Source organism: Oryza brachyantha, chromosome 5 (genome assembly GCF_000231095.2).
Source record: "Oryza brachyantha chromosome 5, ObraRS2, whole genome shotgun sequence".
Taxonomy (NCBI): domain Eukaryota; kingdom Viridiplantae; phylum Streptophyta; class Magnoliopsida; order Poales; family Poaceae; genus Oryza; species Oryza brachyantha.
The window spans coordinates 19,463,218-19,484,828 of NC_023167.2; the positions used below are offsets into that span (position 1 = coordinate 19,463,218).

General features: G+C 42.4%; 4 protein-coding genes across 4 annotated transcripts; 3 read left to right on the top strand and 1 right to left on the bottom strand.

Moving 5' to 3' along the window:
• Positions 1 to 805: 805 nt before the first annotated feature.
• On the top strand, positions 806 to 2,175 carry LOC102719392. The gene is made up of 4 exons (XM_006655563.2): positions 806 to 1,477; positions 1,591 to 1,680; positions 1,775 to 1,842; positions 1,947 to 2,175. Exons 1-4 carry the CDS (start codon positions 806 to 808, stop codon positions 2,071 to 2,073), a joined length of 957 nt encoding a protein of 318 aa, XP_006655626.1. The 3' UTR covers positions 2,074 to 2,175.
• Positions 2,176 to 4,098: 1,923 nt separating this feature from the next.
• On the bottom strand, positions 4,099 to 9,520 carry LOC102712814 (sugar transporter ERD6-like 4). The gene is made up of 17 exons (XM_006654772.3): positions 9,040 to 9,520; positions 8,840 to 8,929; positions 8,513 to 8,572; positions 8,358 to 8,423; positions 7,537 to 7,602; positions 7,370 to 7,445; positions 7,162 to 7,226; positions 6,991 to 7,083; positions 6,719 to 6,799; positions 6,555 to 6,639; positions 5,457 to 5,503; positions 5,297 to 5,359; positions 5,163 to 5,222; positions 4,947 to 5,012; positions 4,811 to 4,870; positions 4,588 to 4,702; positions 4,099 to 4,488 (listed from the first exon to the last, which is right to left on the bottom strand). The coding sequence occupies exons 1-17, from the start codon at positions 9,352 to 9,354 to the stop codon at positions 4,376 to 4,378; spliced, it is 1,521 nt and encodes a 506-aa protein (XP_006654835.1). The 5' UTR covers positions 9,355 to 9,520; the 3' UTR covers positions 4,099 to 4,375.
• A 1,174-nt stretch (positions 9,521 to 10,694) lies between these two features.
• Positions 10,695 to 12,163, top strand: LOC102713085 (DNA-3-methyladenine glycosylase 1-like). The gene has a single exon (XM_006654773.3). It carries the CDS (start codon positions 10,777 to 10,779, stop codon positions 11,725 to 11,727), a length of 951 nt encoding a protein of 316 aa, XP_006654836.2. The 5' UTR covers positions 10,695 to 10,776; the 3' UTR covers positions 11,728 to 12,163.
• A 4,431-nt stretch (positions 12,164 to 16,594) lies between these two features.
• LOC102713364 (putative fatty-acid--CoA ligase fadD25) lies at positions 16,595 to 18,645 on the top strand. Its single transcript, XM_006654774.3, has one exon. The coding sequence runs from the start codon at positions 16,730 to 16,732 to the stop codon at positions 18,641 to 18,643; it is 1,914 nt and encodes a 637-aa protein (XP_006654837.2). The 5' UTR covers positions 16,595 to 16,729; the 3' UTR covers positions 18,644 to 18,645.
• The last annotated feature ends 2,966 nt before the right edge of the window (positions 18,646 to 21,611 follow it).

A 21,611-nucleotide genomic window follows, 5' to 3' on the forward strand; every position in this document is an offset into this window, starting at 1 on the left:
AAAAGTATATTTGCGTACCAAAATTTACACTCAAAAAATTTTAATATCTCAAGGTACAAAGTCTCTGAATGTATCAGATTTTACGGTAGAAAATATGGTGTCTCCCGTTACTTTCTCAAGAATAATAAAGTTGCTCTTTACATAAATACTACTTTGTTGGTATAGTCCTACAAACTCTTAGTCTTCAAAATCTTCATCTCCAGGCTATAGATTGAAACGTTTTTCTAGTTCTTGCAATGTCTTAGTACTGAGTTGATAAAATATATCATATGGTCTAAGTTGTAAATTAGAAGGGTTTGAAAATTCTTCTAAAATAACTAAGAGCATTCCCAGTAGTACATATACCCCATCACTCATCCTAAAAATAGAGAATGAAGAGTAAAAATTAAGCTTCAACAGAACATCCATCCAATCCTCTATTTTTATATGTCATACATATTAGGAGAGAAGAGAGAAACTTTATATTTGGATGCTCTATCTCTTCATTCTCCAAAGAGACATGAATGATATTATATATGGATGATCTGCTGGAAGATGAAACTGTTATAAATAATTATCTAAATAAAGATATGGATGATCAAATTTAGATGAGTGCTATGATGCTCTAACATATGGGAAGAGGGTGAAGCGTCGTGGGACAAATTAATTGTGAATTTCAGGACTATTAAAATCAGCTAATGTCAAAAACTGACCAAACTCATCGTAACATTTCTGCAGAACTCCACATGGCCATGTCTCAGATCGATTAGTGAGGTAGATACACCTTTGGGCATGGGAGAAGACCGGAAGAGCATATAATCCATGCATGCGTGGTGCTCAGCTGCCGTGGGAGTGTGGGACTGAAGAGGAAGGTAGGATGGTGAACTGGGTAGAAGTACAAAGGAAGTTGCTGGGTTTGCTGGCCGAATACTCCAGGCTGCGGCGGCTCGACGTCGCCGTCGACGATGCCGGCACGATCATGAGCTTCTGGGCGCCGAAAGACAAAGCAGCACCCGGTGAGCGGAGGAGCTCCGTCGTGCTCGTGCACGGCTTCGCCGGCGATGGCATCGTGACGTGGGGGCTCCAGGTCCCCGCGCTAGCCAAGCTCCACGACGTGTATGTGCCGGACCTGCTCCACTTCGGCGGCTCGGCTTCCCCGTCGCCCGACCGGTCCACGGGGTTCCAGGCGGCGTGCATCGCGGCGGCGCTGCGGAAGCTCGGCGTGGAGAGGTGCACGGTGGTGGGGTTCAGCTACGGCGGGTTCGTGGCGTTCAGGATGGCCGAGGCGGACCCCGGTCTCGTCCGGTCGATCGTCGTCTCCGGCTCGGCCGTCCACATGACAGACGCCATGAACGACGCGCTGCTAGCCCGGCGAGGCGCCAGGACGGTCGGCGAACTTCTGCTACCGGAGTCCGTCGAGCGGCTCAGGTCGCTCTTCTCCGCCGCCATCTACCGGAGGCTTTGGCTTCCTGATTGCCTGCTCAGGGACTTCCTCGAGGTGGCACATCCATGCATATCAAAGCACAAGCTTGTGCATAACATATTTGTTTGTAAAAACTTTCATGCTTGAGCTGCATGGAGCCATGGATGATGCTGTGCTTATTACTGCAGGTGATGTTCACGAACCGAAAAGAGAGAGGTGAGCTGCTCGAAAATCTGGTGATAAGTGACGCTGACGCGACAGTCCCTGACTTCCAGCAGGTTAACTTGCCATCTTATTACACTTGCACGCTGCATGTTAAAATCTAAGAAAACATACTTCTTTGATCACTTCAAATTCTTGATGTACAAGCAGAAAATTCTGCTGCTTTGGGGTGAGAATGACGACTTCTTCACCATGGAAATGGCGAAGAAGCTGAAGGAGTGAGTGTTCTTTGCACCTTCAGTCGATGGGAATTCAACTGATTGGCGTACATATTGATCGAGGTGATGATTTGATTTTGTGAAATTAAACATGTTGAGCGCAGGGAGCTGGGAGAGAAGGCGACGCTGCGGAGCATAAGCAAGGCCGGGCATCTGGCCCATCTAGAGAGGCCTTGCGTCTACAACCGCATCCTCATGGAGTTCCTGCAGTCTCATGGCGACGCCGTCTGATCTCTCCACTGCCAAGTGCCACTGTTTGTTCATGATTTCCTCTGTATCCTCTTTTTTTATCCGACGTTGCGACTTGCGAATTGAATTAAATTTTCCTTGACAGTCCCGTTTTGGTAGGCTGGTGAGGAGCTGTGAAGGTGCTCTCCAACCCACCTCCACCTCTTTAATTTATTTTCTAAGACCACTCGAGCATGCTCTATATCTATTTTATATGGAGCTGAAACCGTTTGGTTGGGTGTTAGCTGTAGAATAATAAAACCGGAGGAACTAGAGCCATACCAAATGAGCCCTACGTAGGAAGGCCCAATCTATCCAATTCGATGTTTTGACACTTTCTTTATTCCCAATTTACTTCGGTTAACCCTCATGAATATAACAATATGGGACCATTTAAGTTAATGACTATGGACCAAATGTCAACGCTCTCACCGTTAAGTTTATTTATAAATAAAATTAATTTATGGGCAAACTTTTATATATATGTTTACAGTGATTTAAAAAAATACTACGTAGGGTTGATTTTTACTGTTCAATCAAATATGTACGGTGCGGATTATGATTAAAAAAAGGCAGCCCAAGCAAATTTTACAATGAGATCTTTTATAGATTTACCGACTAATCATTTTGCCTAAGGAACGTTTATTAGCGATAAAAAATAATTAGAGTAAAATTTGTATACGATGTTCTTAGCAACTTAAACATTGGAATAAACTAAATTGAGAAAAATAAATCAACTCTACATTAAGTTTTATAATTCATTTGTTTTGCTGCAACCGATAAGCCGAAGAACGAAAGATCGAGATGAAACAGCTCGTTCATAGGTGGTTACAAACGTTAGTGATCCATTTCCTGAGTCGCCAAAAGCCATTAGATTATCGACGAGACTACACAGTGCATATGCACTAATTAGCGGCTCGGATGAAGCCATGAAGGCTTGACACATAGGATGGAGCAGCTCTGCGAATACACCTGTATAGATTCGACTTTTGAGACGGGTTCATGCATCGATCATTCGTTTCTTGAGTCGCCCCAAAACGGGTATTTTCCATTTTTAAATTATAAGATGTTTTGATTAGATTTATTTATGAATTAACAAATATATTTTATATATATGTTTAGTCATTAGCGTACATGAAGAACCAAAGTATCTTATAATACAATATATATATATATATATATATATATATATATATATATATATATATATATATATATAACCACTGTTTTCTATGTAAAATTTATTATCTCTATCACATAAAAAAACAGTGGTACCTGATAAAATTACTCATATATATAATATATAAGGGTATGGAATGGATTTTAATCCCTCTTGGAAAAGTCCTATCATTTTTTCATATCATTTAAATAATTATGAGAAAAATTAAGAACTTCCCCGTACTTAAGCCACTTACGATAAGTGTAATTTTTTTTTTTGCAAAAGACACATTTTTAATAGACGAGCAATTTTACAGTGTTTAAGTAGGTATCGAGAGTTACCAAAATTTTAGTGAAAAATTTAGTACCTTCTAGCACTTAAGTATTAAGAGGTACTAAAATTTTACACTAAAATTTTTAATATCTCGTGATATTCTCAAGGACGATAAATTGCTCTTAATATAAACAGCTTCTAGCCCTACCGCGCGCCGCCATGGACTATTAAACAGCTTCTAGCCCCACCGCGCGCCACCATGGACGACGGCACAAGACCTTCCTCCGTTTTTGTCTTCGGCGTCATCCACTTCTAGGTGAACCGCCGCCGTCGCGCCGGCGACCGGACGAACCCAACCACGGTAGCCGGCCCATTATTCTTCCCTGCCATTGACCAGGCAGGCCAACGACCGGCGCGCCACTGAAAATAGAAAAAGGTACCTCACTGTATTCGTCCCAAATTTAATTTTTCAAGAAAATAATGATCAATTGGGCATGTCATATTCAAAAGGTAGTTTACCATATATGTTTCCTGATTTAAGGCCTTCCAACTTGCAAACCAGTAGACAGGAAATCTTATGTACATCAGAACTGACGATCCTCATCAATTTATTTGCTCAAAATTTATCTTACTACATGAAGTCTTCACTGTTCCCTCCATAGCAGTTTGGGTAAAATCAACAGATTGCTCCCATGCGAGATAGCTTGCAATGGTCCTGTACTTTGCTACTGCTCCACTCTATATTTCTATTGTACACGCATGAACACATGATACAAATCCAACCAATACATGATTACATACATGAACTCAAGAGTTCAGATCTTGATAGCTAATCCGTAAATCTATTGCCAACAGAAAGGCCGTGCTTTGGCTTCACCGGAAAGAAAATGCAATCTCCTCTAGTGTTCTTCCTTTGGTCTCCGGCACCCATAGGCATACAAAAACGAGGGTACCGGCACACACCGCAGCATAGATAGCAAATGTTCCTGACAAAAAGAAGACGATGCATAGTGTGATGAGCCTGGAAGAAAAGGCTTGTATTTTCCACGCATGCGGGCGTGTGTGTGAGGGAGAGAGTGAGAGACCTCCATTGCTCCAGCTTAACATCAAGCTTGCCGTCATCGTAATGAGCCATGCTGTCAACCAGTTTGCAAGGGTTGCAACGCTTCCAGCAAGACTCTTGATATTTACAGGAAGAATCTGAAGGCATCCAAAAGAAACACATCAATCTCCCAGATGAATTCAACAATTAATTTTCTCTAGGCCTTCAATTGTACTCTGCATAATATTAGCAGTAAGGATCTATACCTCAGACATTATGATCCATGGTATGGCTCCCAAACCAAGGGAAAATGAAACCACAAATGCCTGTAACAGAGCATAGAAGGGTTAACAAGCTTCTCCCAACAATTAGACAAGACATGTACATAGAACTTCAACGAACCACAAGCCCAGCCAACGAAAGCATACTCATTACAGAGTATAAATGAGAGCCACTAGTTATGTTGTCCTGTTTCAAAATTAACAGTAAAACATGTTACAAGGGGGAAAAGAATCTGACATAACACAACATTTAATTGAACAAAACTAGACAATCAGTGTAATTGAAAACATTAAACACAGTACCAAATAATTTTTTGAAGTCACGAACTGACTATACCTTCACGAAAAATGACGCAGAAACAACGACAAGTGTAATGGTCATCCCTGTAGTAGAGATCTGGAAAAAAATAAAAAATAAAATACATATTCTTCAAAGGCAGAAGCCTGAAAAAGAATTGTGATGTAACTAACAATGAGAAGTAGTCGTCGACCAGCTTTGTCAGTCAGCCAAGTTGTCACTCCAGTAGCAACCACCTAACATGGTTAGGTTCTGTTAAGTATACAATAGAATATCCACATCTGTACAAAGTCGATAAATGAGACATGGGTTTAACTCATAAGACAAGCTTACCTGAACAACCCCTAGACCAAATGTTGCTAGATTACTATTTGTAAGACCTGTTTAGGAAGAATTTTGTAAGATGTCATGCTTAACAAAGTTCCAATCTATTGCCTTTATTGTGGTAGGAGCATCATGCGGGCATAATCACATAACAAGGAGCTCAAAATATCCAAATTAAACTGGTATTATAGTGGAAGTCCTATTGCATGTTTGCAATTACTCTATCCTGTTCTGCTTTGCTGTGCATAGGCCTACTAATGGGTTGGATGAAAATGGATTAAATGGGTTGGTTTTAATTTGGATTGTCTTTGGTTGGGTGCAAATGGATTGTTCAAATGTTTTAGAATGGATTGGGTTATAGAGACAAATGGATTGGTATGGACTGGATTTGGTTAAGTGATTTCATGTTCTAAATGGATTTAACCTGAAGAGGGCAAATGGATCCTTTAATTGGGTACCTAATAGATAAAAGAATAGACATACGTGGGATCCACCTGTAGAAATTGATCAAAATTTGCACAAAGTTGTTTTTATACATAATAAATTATCCCACTAAATTTTAGTCAAATTTGACAAATTTTTATAGTGTGAACGCGAGTTTTAAAATTTTAGGCCCGAGTTCATACATACCAAATGGATGCATCCATTTTGCAAGAGTGGATTGGATCCATTTTAATCAAATGGTTTGGTGCGGGTTGGGCTAAAATCGAAATTGGATTGGTTTGGATTGGATCCTAATGAAGAATAATTGGTGCGGGTTGGTCTGGTAGACTAATTAGCAAAGAGATGGATTAGAGTGGATTTGGATTGGATTGCAATCCATTAGCAGGCTTAGCTGTGCAACCTAGTTCATCAGAGGAATTCTTGCTAGCACCAGAAGTATTTTATTATTAAAGCTCGAGTGCAGATCATTCAACTAGTTTTTTTTCCTTCTAAAAAGGAGCTTTTGAAAATCCACAGCAATGTCAGAACAGGGCCTTATCAATAATTGATGTTGGCATTTGTTTTTATCACATGTTCTCTTGTACTAAACAAGCATGTGTGCAAAACTAGTATACAAGCATGCCATTTCTTAAACGAAGTCTCATTATATCATGCAGAACATACCAGCAGCTTTGAAGATACTAGCAGCATAAAATAGAATGCCATTCACACCACTTAACTGCTGAAGAACAAGGAGACCAATTCCTATCTGAAGATATAGAACCAATAAGCAAAAAGAGGAAAAAATGAGGTATCAAAGCAAAAATATGTAACTGCGACCAACCAACCATTAGAGGAACACTATATCTCTTATGCTTGATTTCTGCAAATCGTATTGTTGTCCTCCTCCGTGATGATGCAACTGATCTCTGTGTAGAAAAGTATAGAGGTTTATAAATCACATTACCTTATGTTACATGATCCCACAAAAATAGGATAAAATTCCCACCAGTCAATATTAATTCAGAGAATTGACAGGTGCAACATAAAGCATAAAAATGTCTGCAGCAGGTGCATACCACCAAACTAGACTAAATCAAAGCCTGGTACAGCCGTTTACCTTTATTTCATTTACTTCTGCTGCGATGTCTGTGTCAAATCCTCGCAAGACTTGCAGCGATGATTCAAAATCCTCCATCTTTCCCATTTTTGCCTGACACAATAATATGTTCCATTTAGATCCTGCTGTAGTCGTTAACAGAAAGATAATGCAACATAGGACAGCACTTACCAGCCACCTTGGTGATTCAGGGATAAAGAACAATCCAGGTATCAGAACTGAACATGGTAAAATACCTAAGAAACGTGAAAGTAATAGTAAAGACTCAGGATAATGTTTTGTATCAATGAACCTAAAAACTTAGCGAGACTGATATGCATGCACACTTTCTATCATAATGAACCAACAGCTGAACACAACAATATTTTGTCAAGCTTACCGAGAACAGATAGAATTCTCCAGGGAACAAACATGCCTAACAAGTAGGCAAGCAATATGCCAATAGTAACAGAAAGCTGCAAAACAAACCGAACAGGGTTAAAACCTGCAACAAAAGCACAGACTAGCAAAAATCGCCCGGTATTATTTCTTTATTCAAAATATGACCTGATTGACTGAACCAAGAGCTCCTCTCATTGTTTGTGGAGCAATTTCTGCTATATAAACTGGCACCTGAGACCATGAAACAAATGTTTTGAATAAAAAGGTGCTGTTGAACAGTGGATGCTTACTCTGGAAGACATACAATGAGTTGAAATGCTGCCTAACTACGTCATTTTCATGCAAGGTAAAGACTGAAGTTCAATATATTGCATAATAGTAAAGGTTAACACACCTCGCTACACACAACCATATTTTGATATGGAATGCTAGAATTTCAGTTACTCCTATAGGCAATTTTGCCTCATGTCTGTATAGCACGGAACAGAGAGCTAGGTTGATTTTATTTTTGTTCTATAATCACAAATATTGTGGAACCATGTTTAAGATATTGGAAATTCTCAAAATCATATTTAATTCCACACCTTTATTTCCTTAATTTCGCAGAATAGGACACCTATTGTTTGGTTTCATTCAATGATGTTAGGCTATGTGCCTTACTACTCTTCCGGAGTTCCAGCACAGTCTACTGCTTCATGTCCCATGTGTTGGGGCTTGAATGTGTTACTTTGGGATGAACATGTAAAGGTCGACTTCTTTAATAATAAAAGTATCTCAGCACAATATCATCATCTGATCTCAAGTTGACAGTTTTACATTTCCACAATAATATTTTTTAATGATAAAAGTATCTCAGCACAATATCACCATTTGATCGCAAGGTAACATTTTTAAATTTCCTGAACGAAAAGTTGAAGAACAGTAGAATGCAACAAAAAAAATTGCTCATCCGTTAAGAGTAATTTGAGGGAGGAGGAGATGCAGACCACATAGGATATCACGCCGACCCCAAATCCTTCCAGCAATCGACCCATAAACAAAAAGGATGAGTCCTGGATAAACCAATTTCAGAAGTAAATTAAACAGACACAGGCTACTGCCTGGGCAAATCAAACCAACTGCTCAATCACAAAAATCTTACTTTTGCAAAAGATATTGCGAGCCATCCAATAATGTTTGGAATTGCCGCGATCATGAGAGACTGCAAGATCAACAACACAAAGAGCATAATCAATCAGCAGCACTAGTGGAGTCCCATTTTTCATCTGAAAGATTATCAAAAGCAGATCTTTTTGCAGGCTCTCACAAACAAAGCAACCGATTTTCACTCTCCTACTACCATCGACACTGAAAACACGATCCGGTTTCAGCGTTCACAAGGCAATTGGCAAATACTTCTACTGAACAGTAACCGCACTGAGTGTCGTGCCGTGATCTGCGACAAGAGCAAGAGACAGCGGATGCTCACCCCCTTGCGGCCGATGTACTCGGCGATCTGCCCGCTGGCAATGGCGCCCACCATTGCCCCAACGTTCGACAGCGACCCGAACAACGAGAACTGCAGCGTGAGAAGACATGGGCGAGAGGAGAAATTACAATCAAATCCAAATCCAGACATGGTTCACTAAGCGTAAGCAGAGTACTAAAGCGAGAGCAGCTTGCCCCTACCTCGGAGAGCGAGAGGCCGAGGTCGGAGATGATGGCGTCCTGCGTCGGGGAGGAGAACCCGCAGGTGAAGCCGAACTGGATGGGGCCGAGCGCGACGATGAGGGTGCAGAGCACGGCGGAGACGGAGGTGTCGCGGAGGGAGTAGGCGGAGGAGCCGAGGCGGTCCATGAGGCTGGACTGCCGCGACCCCATCCCGCCGCCGGCCGCCGACATCTTGTACCAGCTCCCCGTGTGGAGGAACGGCTTCCGCAGGTCCGACGCCGACGACGAGCGGGCCCCATCCTCACCGCCGCTCTCCTCGCCGCGGAAGCTCATCTCGGATGGATCGGGGCGGGGCAAGCTGCCTGCGTGGCCCGCGATCCCGCGGGCGCTGTCTCGCCAAGCTTAGCTCGATGGATGGAAGGAGGAGCGAGTGGTACTCTGATTTTCTCGGTTTTTTCTTTCTTTCTTTCGCCGTTTTCTCCGTTGGGATGGGGAACGTCTCACGAGCTGGACACGAGTACACGACACGATGACGAGGAGACTACGAGAAGAGAAACAGAGGAGAGGCAGGCACGGCACCTTTCGCATTTGGTGATTTTTCAGCGTCTTGTCCGAGTCTTTAGCACGTGTGTATGTCTTGTGCTCACCACGTGACACGTGTACATGGAGACGAAAGATCGAAGAATTCCTGTAGTAACTCCGTTGTTATAAAATTACCGATAACTCGCCTAAATTTAATTATTTATATTGTTATTTTAGATAATTATTTAAAATAGATTTTTATATTAGCTATCACTTTAACACAATATTCATATTACATTCTCTATATATTTTTAAATATTTTATAACCATATATTCTCATATGTTATTGTTTCTATCTTTTAAAATTGTATGTTGAGATATAGAATGAGAAGAGAACGGAGCATCTTTTCGTTATGGATGATACTCTATATTTTTAGTGTATGCTTTTTGGAATGGAGTATGAACATTTTACCCAGAAGAAAAATAATAGTTGGATTGAAAATACGATTATTTTACCTTTAAATAAAATTTCAGCCCATTGTAAGAGTAATGCAGAAAATTTTAGTGGGGTTCATGGGGCTCTATGGGCCTAGAGTTGATAATGAGCTCCCATACCAAATCCAAAGCCACTTGGTCTCAAAGAATAAAATCTGTAACTATATTCATGTAAAAAGAGCTGTTACGGACCTTACGGTGAGTGCAGAATTTATCATGCACTACCCTAACTCTTATCTTTTAAAATTGTAATTGATTCGTGACTCCTTATATTTTAAAATTATAATTGATCGTGCAACATATCAACTATAATCACTAATTCTTCGTGGTAAAAAAGATTATGAAATAATAATAATTAATTAATTAATTAAGAGATGATATATATAAAATAATGTTAATATGTGTTAATAATAATTTTCTTTAATAACTATGATTGGGAAGCGAAAAAGACCATGAAAGGGATCCCGGTTTTGTTTGAAGTTGAGATTATAAGGAATAAGTGAAAGACCAATTTAGAAATTCTAATTTATTTTCTAAATTCTACGACTTTATATTCTCACAAATTAAATATCATTTAAGAGGAGCTCAAACTCATGCATATTGTGTGAGAAGTGCAGCTACCATCCCCCAACCTCAAACAGGACCGTCATCTCATTTCCTGAAGCCCCGAAATACCACAAACACCCCCCGATCCAAGCAGCCCGAACCGAAGCACCCAACCCCAAGCAAGTCAATTCCATGGGCGAGCAGGAGGAGCAATCCCTCTCCCCCCACCCCCACCCCCTCTCCCCGTCGCCCTCCGCCGCCGCCCCCGCCACCGCCGCCTCCGCCCCCGCCTCCCGCTCCTCGCGCTCCAAGAAGCCGCACTCCTCCGACCCCTCCAGCGCGTCCAAGAAGCCCCGCCTGACGCTCTCCGTCCCCGGCCGCCCCCTCTCCGCCGACGGCGAGGTCGCCGCGGCCATCCAGCACCTGCGCGTCGCCGACCCGGCCCTCGCCACCGTCATCGACGCCCACGACCCCCCGGCCTTCCAGTGCCCCCACCGCCCCTTCCACTCCCTCGTCCGATCCATCCTCTACCAGCAGCTCGCCTTCAAGGCCGCCGCCTCCGTCTACTCCCGCTTCCTCTCCCTCCTCGGCGGCGAGCACAACGTGCTCCCGGAGGCCGTCCTCGGGCTCCCCCCGCAGGAGCTCCGCCAGATCGGGGTCTCCCCGCGCAAGGCGTCCTACCTCCACGACCTAGCCCGCAAGTATGCCTCCGGGATCCTCTCCGACGCCGCCGTCGTCAACATGGACGACCGCTCCCTCGCCGCCATGCTTACCATGGTCAAGGGTATTGGCGCCTGGAGCGTCCACATGTTCATGATATTCTCCCTTGCGCGCCCCGATGTGCTCCCCGCCGCGGACCTCGGGGTGCGCAAGGGCGTGCAGCATCTCTACGGCCTCGAGGCCGTGCCCCGGCCGTCGCAGATGGAGAAGCTATGTGAGCAATGGCGCCCGTACCGCTCCGTTGGGGCATGGTACATGTGGCGGCTCATTGAATCCAAGGCTCCGCCGCCGCAGCTGCCGCCGGCCATCCCTGTCAGGCCACCTGCACTGCCTGCAACTGATGATGAGCTCATGCTCCAGCAGCAGCAACAGAGTGTCATCCAAATGATTGATCCTCTTCAGATGCTTCCAGGGATGGGTTGAATGCGGTACCTATTCTGCACTTCTTGTTATTACTCCTTGGTATTAGTTGGGTCCTTGCTCCGTGAAGCTTTGTGTATCTGTTGTTATGTATTGGTGGGGGAGATTGGAAGAGAGTAGAACTGAAAATGTGGTGTTGGAAGAACTGTTTAATGAATCAATTAGCTTTCGTGTCGTTCATCTTGTCAAGATCAATGCTTGATGCTCTTTAGGTCATGTAAAAACCATCCTTAGTGTTTAAGAACTAAGAATCTCCCCCGTTGAAGTTGTACCATGCTTGTAGTTTAACTAATGAATCCATTTAGGCATGAAAAACACAAAACAGCTTCTCCTCAGGTTATTTGCTAGAACTACAATGTTGATTACCTTGTGGGAGGTGCCATATTTGTTTTCATCTATGTTTCCCATTGGAGTATTTGCAAGATGTGTTGAGGTAATGATGCATGATGCAGTGGAACGCTTAAATATTTAAACCCGGTGAAATCTCCTACATTTGCAGACTATAGTGGTGTGGTATAGTCTTAAGGGTAGCAATGATAAGAGAAGAGAGAATATCAAATTTTGGCTTATAAGCATAAGCAAAAGCGAAAAGATTGGGGTGATAGTAACCTATTGAAACTGGAAACCCATATCCAATCTGCCTGTGCAATTGGCTTTGGTAGTTCAAAAAAATTATTACTGCACATGTCAAGGAATTTGTCAAGGACTCAAGATGACATGCATAGTTTGGAGTGCAACTAAGCTCTTAGCCAGATGCTTAAAGCTACCGTGGATGCATCAAACCGTAACAGAACAGTCTTTTGTATGGTAATAATATTATATAACCAAAAGAAGCGTCTGTCTATAGCTCATAAAGCTAATACAAAATGATATTATTGATTAGGAGGGTGAATATGATAGCTAGGAAGCTTGGTGATGCAAACTAGAAGAATAGAATTTCTGTGTTGCAAACAAAAAATAATTAGGAGGGTTAAATTTTCCCTCGTTTGGGGTTCTGCTTGTCTAGTCTTCTGTCAAATGCTTCCTGGTAAACACTGAGGTGCATTGCTGAATGCTACTGAGCAATCTATAGTATAATGTGGCAAAAGTGTGGGCTACCACATTTTTATTCAGCGTAGTGCTGTGAAGGTCTAGATTAATACTGTGATCGTTTTAGAGTGAGCGAACATAGGCTGTGGTCAACATAAAAGATGATATTTATTGAGCATGGTAAAATTTTGAGGTTCATGCCATGCACATTGTAGTAACAGTTAACAAGGATGTGGATAAGCTCGGGAATGGGTGGAAGAACAACATTATGTTTGACATTTGTTTTGATCTAACGACACTAGAAACCATCTGTTGGGAAAGGGGGATCCTGATAAGGCCATTTGGTGTTCATATAGGCATGTCATAAAGTATATATTGCATTATGTGTTGTGAAAAGGGTTGTTTTGAAAACAGAAGCCGTATTTTACGCTCTCAGTTGTCAGCAAAGCCTTGGTTGGAGTGCAGAAATCTGACAGTATTTTTTGTAAGTGTAAGTTCAAAATCCTCCGGTCCCAAGGAGGTTTAAATGTCACATTCGTGTGCTGAATGCATGGATTTGAATAACATGTGTAGTAATGCAAAATGATATGTTCTGTTTTGCCCTGATTACGCGCTCTAGCAACATATGTGTAGTAACCTGTGTAAACTGGATACCCATGTCCAAAGCTGCCTTTACAAGTTTTCATTGCACTTTGACTGCTTAAGAACACAATTCCCCCTTTTTACCTTTAAGTTATGTCGTCAATAACTCAAGATGACATGCATAGTAGGAGTGCAACTTGTCTTGTCCAGATGCTTAAAGGTACCATTTGTGCACTAAGCAACGACAGAGCATTCTTTCGAGTAGTAGTAATTATATAAAACCAAAAGGAGATGTATAGTATAAAATAGTTTGATTGATTAGGGGATTGTGAATATGATGTCCTGCAAATTCGACAAGAGAGGCAAGAAGAATTGAATATCTGTGCCGCTAACAAAAAAACAATCATGGGATTGATTTTCCCCTCTTTTCCTGTTGCTTTTTTTAGTCTGTCTAATGTTTCCTGGTAATCAATGGTCTTTTATATGCTCCTCTGAACAGTCTACAGTATAATGTAACAGAAGTTTGGACTACTACGTTTTTATTCAGTGTAGTGGTGTGAAAATGTTTGCATATTATATCCTCAAAAGGGTCCTTTTCAATAAAAATGAGATGCGTTTTGCATTCTAGATTTCTTTTTGTCTAAGAGGGCATTCTAGATTTCAGTAACTCTTGTTCGAAGCGCAGGAATTTGACAGGATTTTAGAAGAATTAATTCAACTAGGATGTTACCCACGCAATTTTACGTGGAGATTAATAATTGAATATGCTATCTAACACGCGCTACTGCTGTAAATATGCCCTCTAACATGTGCTTAGATAGCCGGAGACTGGCATCACATCCTTAAACTCACTAAAGCGGACGTGCGTGTATGCAATATCCAGATCAAATTTAGATCGCAATCTAACGGCGTGTATGTTTTGTTTCTTCCTAATTAATGTGGTAATTCATATATACCTATAAAGTCTAAAGTGACCATGGCAATTTCTTTTGGGGCTCTTTTCTTACTATGGTCATCTTTTGGGTGTTTGGAGGAAAACAAAAGCTAAGTGGCACATTTGTAAATGAAAAGTAATTTATGAATAAAATTTTATATACAATTTTATATATGTGTTTTTAATTATCTAAAAAACAAGGCTAGAAAATGAACTACGATGAGAAAATCTACAAAATTAACTCTAAATTTAAGATTGGAAATTTAAATTTTGCTTATAAGCATAAGCCAAAAGATCTCAACCTTTTGATTTAATTAGTAATTCGAGCCAAATTTTGCTTATAAGACTAGCTTTTATGTCATGACTATTTTCATCACAAACTAATATAGGCAGACGTGATCCACAGCTGCGTATCAGACTCCTTTTGTATTTCTAAAAATACTCAACCGATTTTTATACATCTACCTCTTGCTGTGGATCTCCACCATTGAATCTATATCTAACTTTATCTTGCGTTATCTGATTAATGTGGTAATTTATATACCTATAAATAAAAGTTCTCCAATTAATAATATGGTAATTTCTGTTCCCCTGAATAAAAGTGTCTTCTTTTCAGGATGTCTTTATAATAAGTAAGTAATTAATTTTTACAAAGTTCCAAATCCTTTAGTCAAGAAACCCAGAAATTTACTTCTTTGGGACACAGTAGTATTTCTTTTGGGATTGTTCTAAGAGTCTAATCACGCATAGCGCTCGCACACGGAACAAATGGGGCATTCGATTTTTTATCGCCACTACCGTATTGTATTTACATATTTATCACTCTATGTGTCTATGCAATACCTAAATATCATAGATACATCAACTAAATGTCAAATGTCACTTTTGTATATGGAACATGGGATGACACGAGCTACTAGCGACGGACTAAAATTGATGATGGATACGGGCAACACGATTGATGGACAATGGAAACAATTTTTATAATAGGCAGATGTATAAACGAAAATTTAAAGTTTAATTTTAGAGTTGATTTTAGCTTTCTTTTAAAAAAACGTAAGATCCACTCGACTCTATGGGCTTGGTGGGGGCAGAATCCCCATAGTTCACTTCAGCCATGGAAATCCGGCTTTTGCCGCCGGGCGCCGGCTACTGCTCCATAATACTCTCCTTCCCCGTAATCCTTATCCGCCATTGTTGTCGCTGTTGATTGTTCAAGAGATAAAACATCGGCAAACACATTAAGCTGCTACTGTATTGGCATATGACTTCTTCTCTTTCCCCTGTAAAATTTGTTCCTGTTAACGCGAGACCACGAATATACTCGAAAAGATACCAAATTCTACGGCGCCATCTTTGTCTACCTGTTTGATCTTTCCCTGAATTATATCGGTATTTGTATATTATACATTTATACTAGTCGTTTCCATCGCCTCGGCATCAACGGATTCATACGGCCACACGATGTCGCGTATCCTCCAATTCATATGCAGTTTTTTGAATCGTTTCTCTTTTTTTTTTTTGGCATGAACATATATAGATTGACATGCGGTTGAGAAGTTCGTAAAGTAGCATTCTAGCAAGGCATATGCTTCAAATATCCACCGTCACCAGGTGACTCCCAAGGAGAAAAAAACAGGCGCTCTCTGCCTCATCACCAGCGTCAGTCACTACTTTGCTTTCATGCTCGTCGACAACATATATAGTTTGACAGTCTTGCAGAAGGTTGTAATTTGCAGAAAACTGCACATATAACTCGTTGATTTACTTGTCCAATCATAAGTTCGCTGTCATCCACGTCGACAACATACATAGTTTGGCAGGTTTCAATAGCATACAATATATAGTTTGATGTGTCCAGAGAAGATTGTAATATAGAGAATACTCCCTCCATTTTTTTTCATTTAACATCATTAAGTTTTGGATATATATTTGACCATTTCTCCTATTCAATTATTTTTAGAAAATTTTTGAATCATGCTTCAAATCCTTTTAATAAAAACTACATAAAAATAATTAACAGTTGTGTAAATATTTCAAATGAGACAAATAATCAAATGTAAATTTAAAAGTTAATGATAGTAGATAAGAAAGGGATAGTATTTCAAAGCAAAACACTATGTAGGTCATGTTCGGCACTCAATACTAAATTATATTCTCTTATTTTTTATGTACACGTTTTCCGAACTATGTATTCTTTAAAAAATTAGGTAGGAAAGTTATCTTTAAAAATCATATCGATTCTTTTTTTATTTTTTATCGCTAATAACTAATTAATTACATATTAATTTGCTATTACGTTTTTCGGGCGAATTACTTCTCCAATAAACACACGGGGCCGTAGTCATTGGCCAGCTGCCCAGCTCTAGCTGTATAAATAGAACAGAGCCTCAAATGTTTCTGATGAGTGACAAGACGAGGCTCCCGCCAAGCTGAAGTTAGTCACGTACGTACACGGCCATGTCCACCGTCACCGAGAACTACGACCCGTGCTACCCCGACCAGCCGGTGGTGCACCGGTACCTCCCCGTGTGGGCCAAGCTGCCGTCGTTCGGCGCCAAGCCGGCCTTCGTCTGGGCGGATGACGGCGCGGCCACCGCCGGAGCCATGTCGTCGTACGCCGCGCTGACCTACTCCCAGCTCGACTCCGCCGTCGAACGCATGGCGTCCGGCCTCCTCGGCACGCTCCGGCGAGCTGACACCGTCCTCGTGCTGGCCTCGCCGGGCCTCCGCCTCGTCAAGCTCCTCTTCGCGTGCCAGCGAGCGGGGCTCACGGCGGTGCCCGTCATACCACCCGATCCTTCCAGGCACGGCGCCGCGCACGCGCACCTTCTGCGCATAGTGTCGCAGACGCGGCCGAGGGCGGCCGTCGCAGACGCTCGATACGTCGACGCCGTCATGGAGTCCGCTGCCGTCGCCGGAGCACCCGATCGGCTCACCGCCATGCTGAGGAGCCTACGGTGGCTGTCCGTCGACGAGCTGGAGCATGGCGGTGCCAATGGAGCAGCGCCGGTGAGGGGCTGCGAGCCGGAAGACGCGTACCTGATCCAGTACACCTCCGGCGCGACGGGCGTGCCGAAGCCTGTGGTGATCACGGCGGGCGCGGCGGCGCACAACGTGCGTGCAGCGAGGAAGGCCTACGACATGCACCCCGGCAGCGTCGTCGTGTCGTGGCTGCCACAGTACCACGACTGCGGCCTCATGTTCCTCCTCCTCACCGTCGTCGCGGGCGCCACGTGCGTGCTGGCCTCCCCCGACGCCTTCGTCCGCCGCCCGCGCCTCTGGCTCGAGCTCGTCGCCGAGTTCAAGGCGACCTGCACGCCCGTGCCGTCGTTCGCGCTGCCGCTGGTGCTCAGACGCGGCCGCTCACCGGACGAGCGGCGGCCACCGCTTGAGCTAGGCAGCCTGGAGAATCTCATACTGATAAACGAGCCGATCTACAAGTCGTGCGTCGACGAGTTCGTCGCGGAGTTCCGCCGCGACGGGCTGCACGCTGCGTCCATCTCGCCGTCCTACGGCCTCGCCGAGAACTGCACGTTCGTGTCCACCGCGTGGCGGAGCCGGTGCGTCGACCTCCCGCCGTACAGGAAGCTCCTGCCGTCGGCGAGGCTGTCCCGCGTGGCCGACGACGAACCGGAGATCGAGATCGCCGTGGTGGACGAGGAGACCTGTGAGCCGGTGGAAGACGGCGTGGAGGGGGAGATATGGGTGCGCTCGCCGAGCAACGGGTCGGGGTACCTCGGCCACCCGTCGGCGAGCCGCGAGGTGTTCTGCGCGAGGCTGCCGGGGAAGGCCGGCTCGTCGTGCTTCGTGCGCACGGGCGACCGTGGCGTGGTCAGGGGAGCAGAGCGGTATCTCTACGTCCTTGGCCGGAGCGCCGACGTCCTCGCGCTCGACGGCGGCCAGCGCAGCGCGTACGCGCACTACATTGAGACGGCGGCGTTCGGCAGCACGCCGGGTCGCCTGAGAGGCGGCTGCATTGCCGCATTCACCGCCGTGGCGGCGCCATCAACTTCGCTGGTGGTCCTCGTGGCGGAGCTAGTGAAGGAGAGCGGGGGCGGCGGCGGCGGCGATCACAAGGGTATATGTGAAAGCATAAGGCGAGCAGCGTGGGAAGAGGAAGGCGTGAGGGTTACCTGGATCGTGCTGGTGGAGAGCGGCGTTGTGCCGAAGACAACGTCGGGGAAGCTGCGCCGCCGTGCAGCGAGGGATAAGCTGCTCGCCGGCAAGCTTCCGACTCTCTTCGAAGCACGGTACGACGTTACCGAGAGCTCGGTGCCAGGGATCGGAGGTGAAGAGGAGATGGAGTGTGCCGCCATGTCTACGGCTTATGGAAGTGCAAGTCGCCGTCTTCGTCTGCAGTCGTTTCTTTGAGCGAACATGTTATGCTTAGTAGCATGCTTAGGCCGTCCACAGCGTGTGCCTGGAGTGCTGCCTAAAAGGAAAGAGAAGCTTTAGGCATCGCTCTACACATTGTGATATGTGATGCTAGAAAAGATGGGAGCAGAGCATGTATATGCATCGGCACTTAAAAATTAAACAATAATATATTCACTGTAGAAAGGAGGAAGTGGATTTTTTCATCCTGTAAAGCAAACCAACAAGGACAAACGATAACTATATTTTATTTATACATAGGTCCCATATGAATAGATAGCTTTGATGCTTATTTTATCTGTACACTGCAACCATGAGAGACCGATGCTCGTTAGCTGCAGTGGGTCCTACAAAAACCTTGGCTGCACTAGCACACTGTGGACAGCCTTACGGCTCTGTTTGAGGTTGTTTTTAGCGGCTACAGTTTCTCATAAAATCTTCCAAAGACAAATTTTTTGAAACAATGCTTAATTTTTGAAAATCAGTTGGTGTAGAATCCAGAGAATAAACGAGAAACTAGAAGCTACAAAACACAACTTTTTAAATTCTAGGATACTAGCTACCCACTAGTTGGTTCTTAAAATTTTAAACTCCTTCAAACAGGCTTTAAGGTTGTGTTTGGTATATCCCCTGGCACATAAAACGGAGACGATGGATTAGCGTGCATTAATTAAGTATTAACTATAGAATACTTGAAAATGGATTAATATGATTTTAAAACAATTGTTTTGTATATTTTTTCACAAAACACACTATTTAGTCCGTTTAAGAAGTATATGCACGAAAAACAAATAGAAGTTAGGACCATGTGATTCCAAACAAAACCTAACAGCTTCATCTTCTCTTTTGCTTATGTTTATAAACTAGAATTTGAATTTTTAGTCTTAAATTTGAAGTTGATTTTAGTGTTTTTACATCGTAGTTTATTTTTCAACATTTGCTTTTAGATGCTATAAACACATATATAAAAGTTGTATCTACAAATTATTTCTCGTTTTCAAAATAAGTTGTTCTATTTTTTTTCTTTAAAAAGCCAAACGATAACCACCTAAATCATTTAGATGCAAACATAGCATTAGAAAACATATCAAGTAGACTAAGGACAACGCTGAGAACGCTCCCTTGGTCTGCTTCCAGGTAGCTCACACTAAATTGCTAGTGTCCCTGCGCTGCTGCTGCTGCCTGCTTGGGCTGCTCTACTGCTGCTAGCTATTGAATGGCCCAAGGCCTGATGCGCTATCATAGGCCAGGCCCAAGAGCCAACAGCCCACTAGCCTCTTTTTTCTTTTTTTTTCCTACAATTATTTTCTGGGGCTAACCAGGCACTTTAACTAGCCAAAATAAAATGCGACTCAATGAAATCTATGGTATCTGAAAAGACCACAGCAGACAGACTTTCCAAAATAAAGATCTCACGGCAAGACATTTTTCTTCGAATCAAAGAAGAGGTGGATCAAAGAGAGCTAGAAATTAAAAGCTGGTAAGCTTGAGTCGTCGTGATGTAATGTAATCAGACGTTTCATGCATTATCACCTGGCCTCCAGATGGTGAAACTGGTAAGCTTGCCCTTGTTGTTTCACCAAAGAATAATTTTACTTCGTTAAGAACATATAGAAAGATTGATGTAAAGCTTAGGACCTTTAGGCATTATGTAATTGGAGGTATCAAAATTTTTAATTTTGGTAACTCTCGGTTCTTTCTCAAAAATCATAAAATTCGTCCTCACCAGAAAAAAGGGTTTCTTTTCTAAACACATGACAGCTAGCTATAAATACTGCATGTGTAGCATGTATACTCCAACATGGTGGAGTGGGAACTCGAGCACCCCCATTTTTACTTCTTATCTTTCTTATATATGCTTATAAGCTGAATTTTGGAGTTGATTTGTCTGCTTTGGCTTCTAGATCACTATGATCATATATATAAAAGTTTTAGTCATAAATATTTTTTTTTGCAAATATACCATTTGTGTTTATTTTTTAAAAAAACAAAAGATGACCCCTGAGATTGCCAAACACTGAGTATAATCACTGTTGGCCTCTAAAAGTGGTTTGGTAATACCAAATGAAAATATTTAACGATAGACAAAATATCAAAATCCAAAGTATATCATTTCATATTACGAGATATCGTGGGACTTCGATGCTTCATATTTTATCTTGATCCAAATAATTTATATCTAGAGTTGAGTAGTAGCTCTACCTCGACTACTTTTAGAAGAATTCCACATTCTAGCGCTTTATTTTTAGATCAATCTCAATAGGAGTTTTATAGACAATAAATAGAGTGTCATGTAGACATTTTTGATTATGTGGCAAAGTATTAATGAAGAGAGAGATAAAATAAGTTTCATGGAGATTAAAAACCTTCTATGCATTGTTACCTAGACAGCTTGTGGCTTACATATATGCTAGGAAATAACAATAGATGAAACCATGCATTGAGAGATAGGTGTTTTATTCTAGTTTTAAACTTTTTAGATGGCATATGACTCTAGATAATCGTGTCCATGAAACTTACATTGAGAATAGCCTAAGAGGAGTTTACGTTCCCAAGGAGGATTGTTTGGTTTATTTAGAGAAAAAGTCAAGGCTAAAAGTCAATGTTAATTGCAAATAAAAAATAAATGATGGATAGAACTTTTATATACGTGTTATTATTGATCTAATAATCAAGGCTGAAAAATAAACTATAATAAAAATAAACCTAAAATCTACTCTAAACTTAAAACTTAATGTTAAAAATTTATATTTTGATATATAAGTATAAACGGAAACGAAAATATGGTAACATGGGATGCAAACTGACAAACATCACTTGAGATACTAAAGGTCTACTAAACCTAACATAGTCAAGCTAAAAACAAAATTAAGCTTGAACAATATCCTCCCACTAAAGGCCTTTATAAAAATTATAAGTTTGCACGGCCCAAATTACATTGATGGGTCCTTTGAACCATTAATTT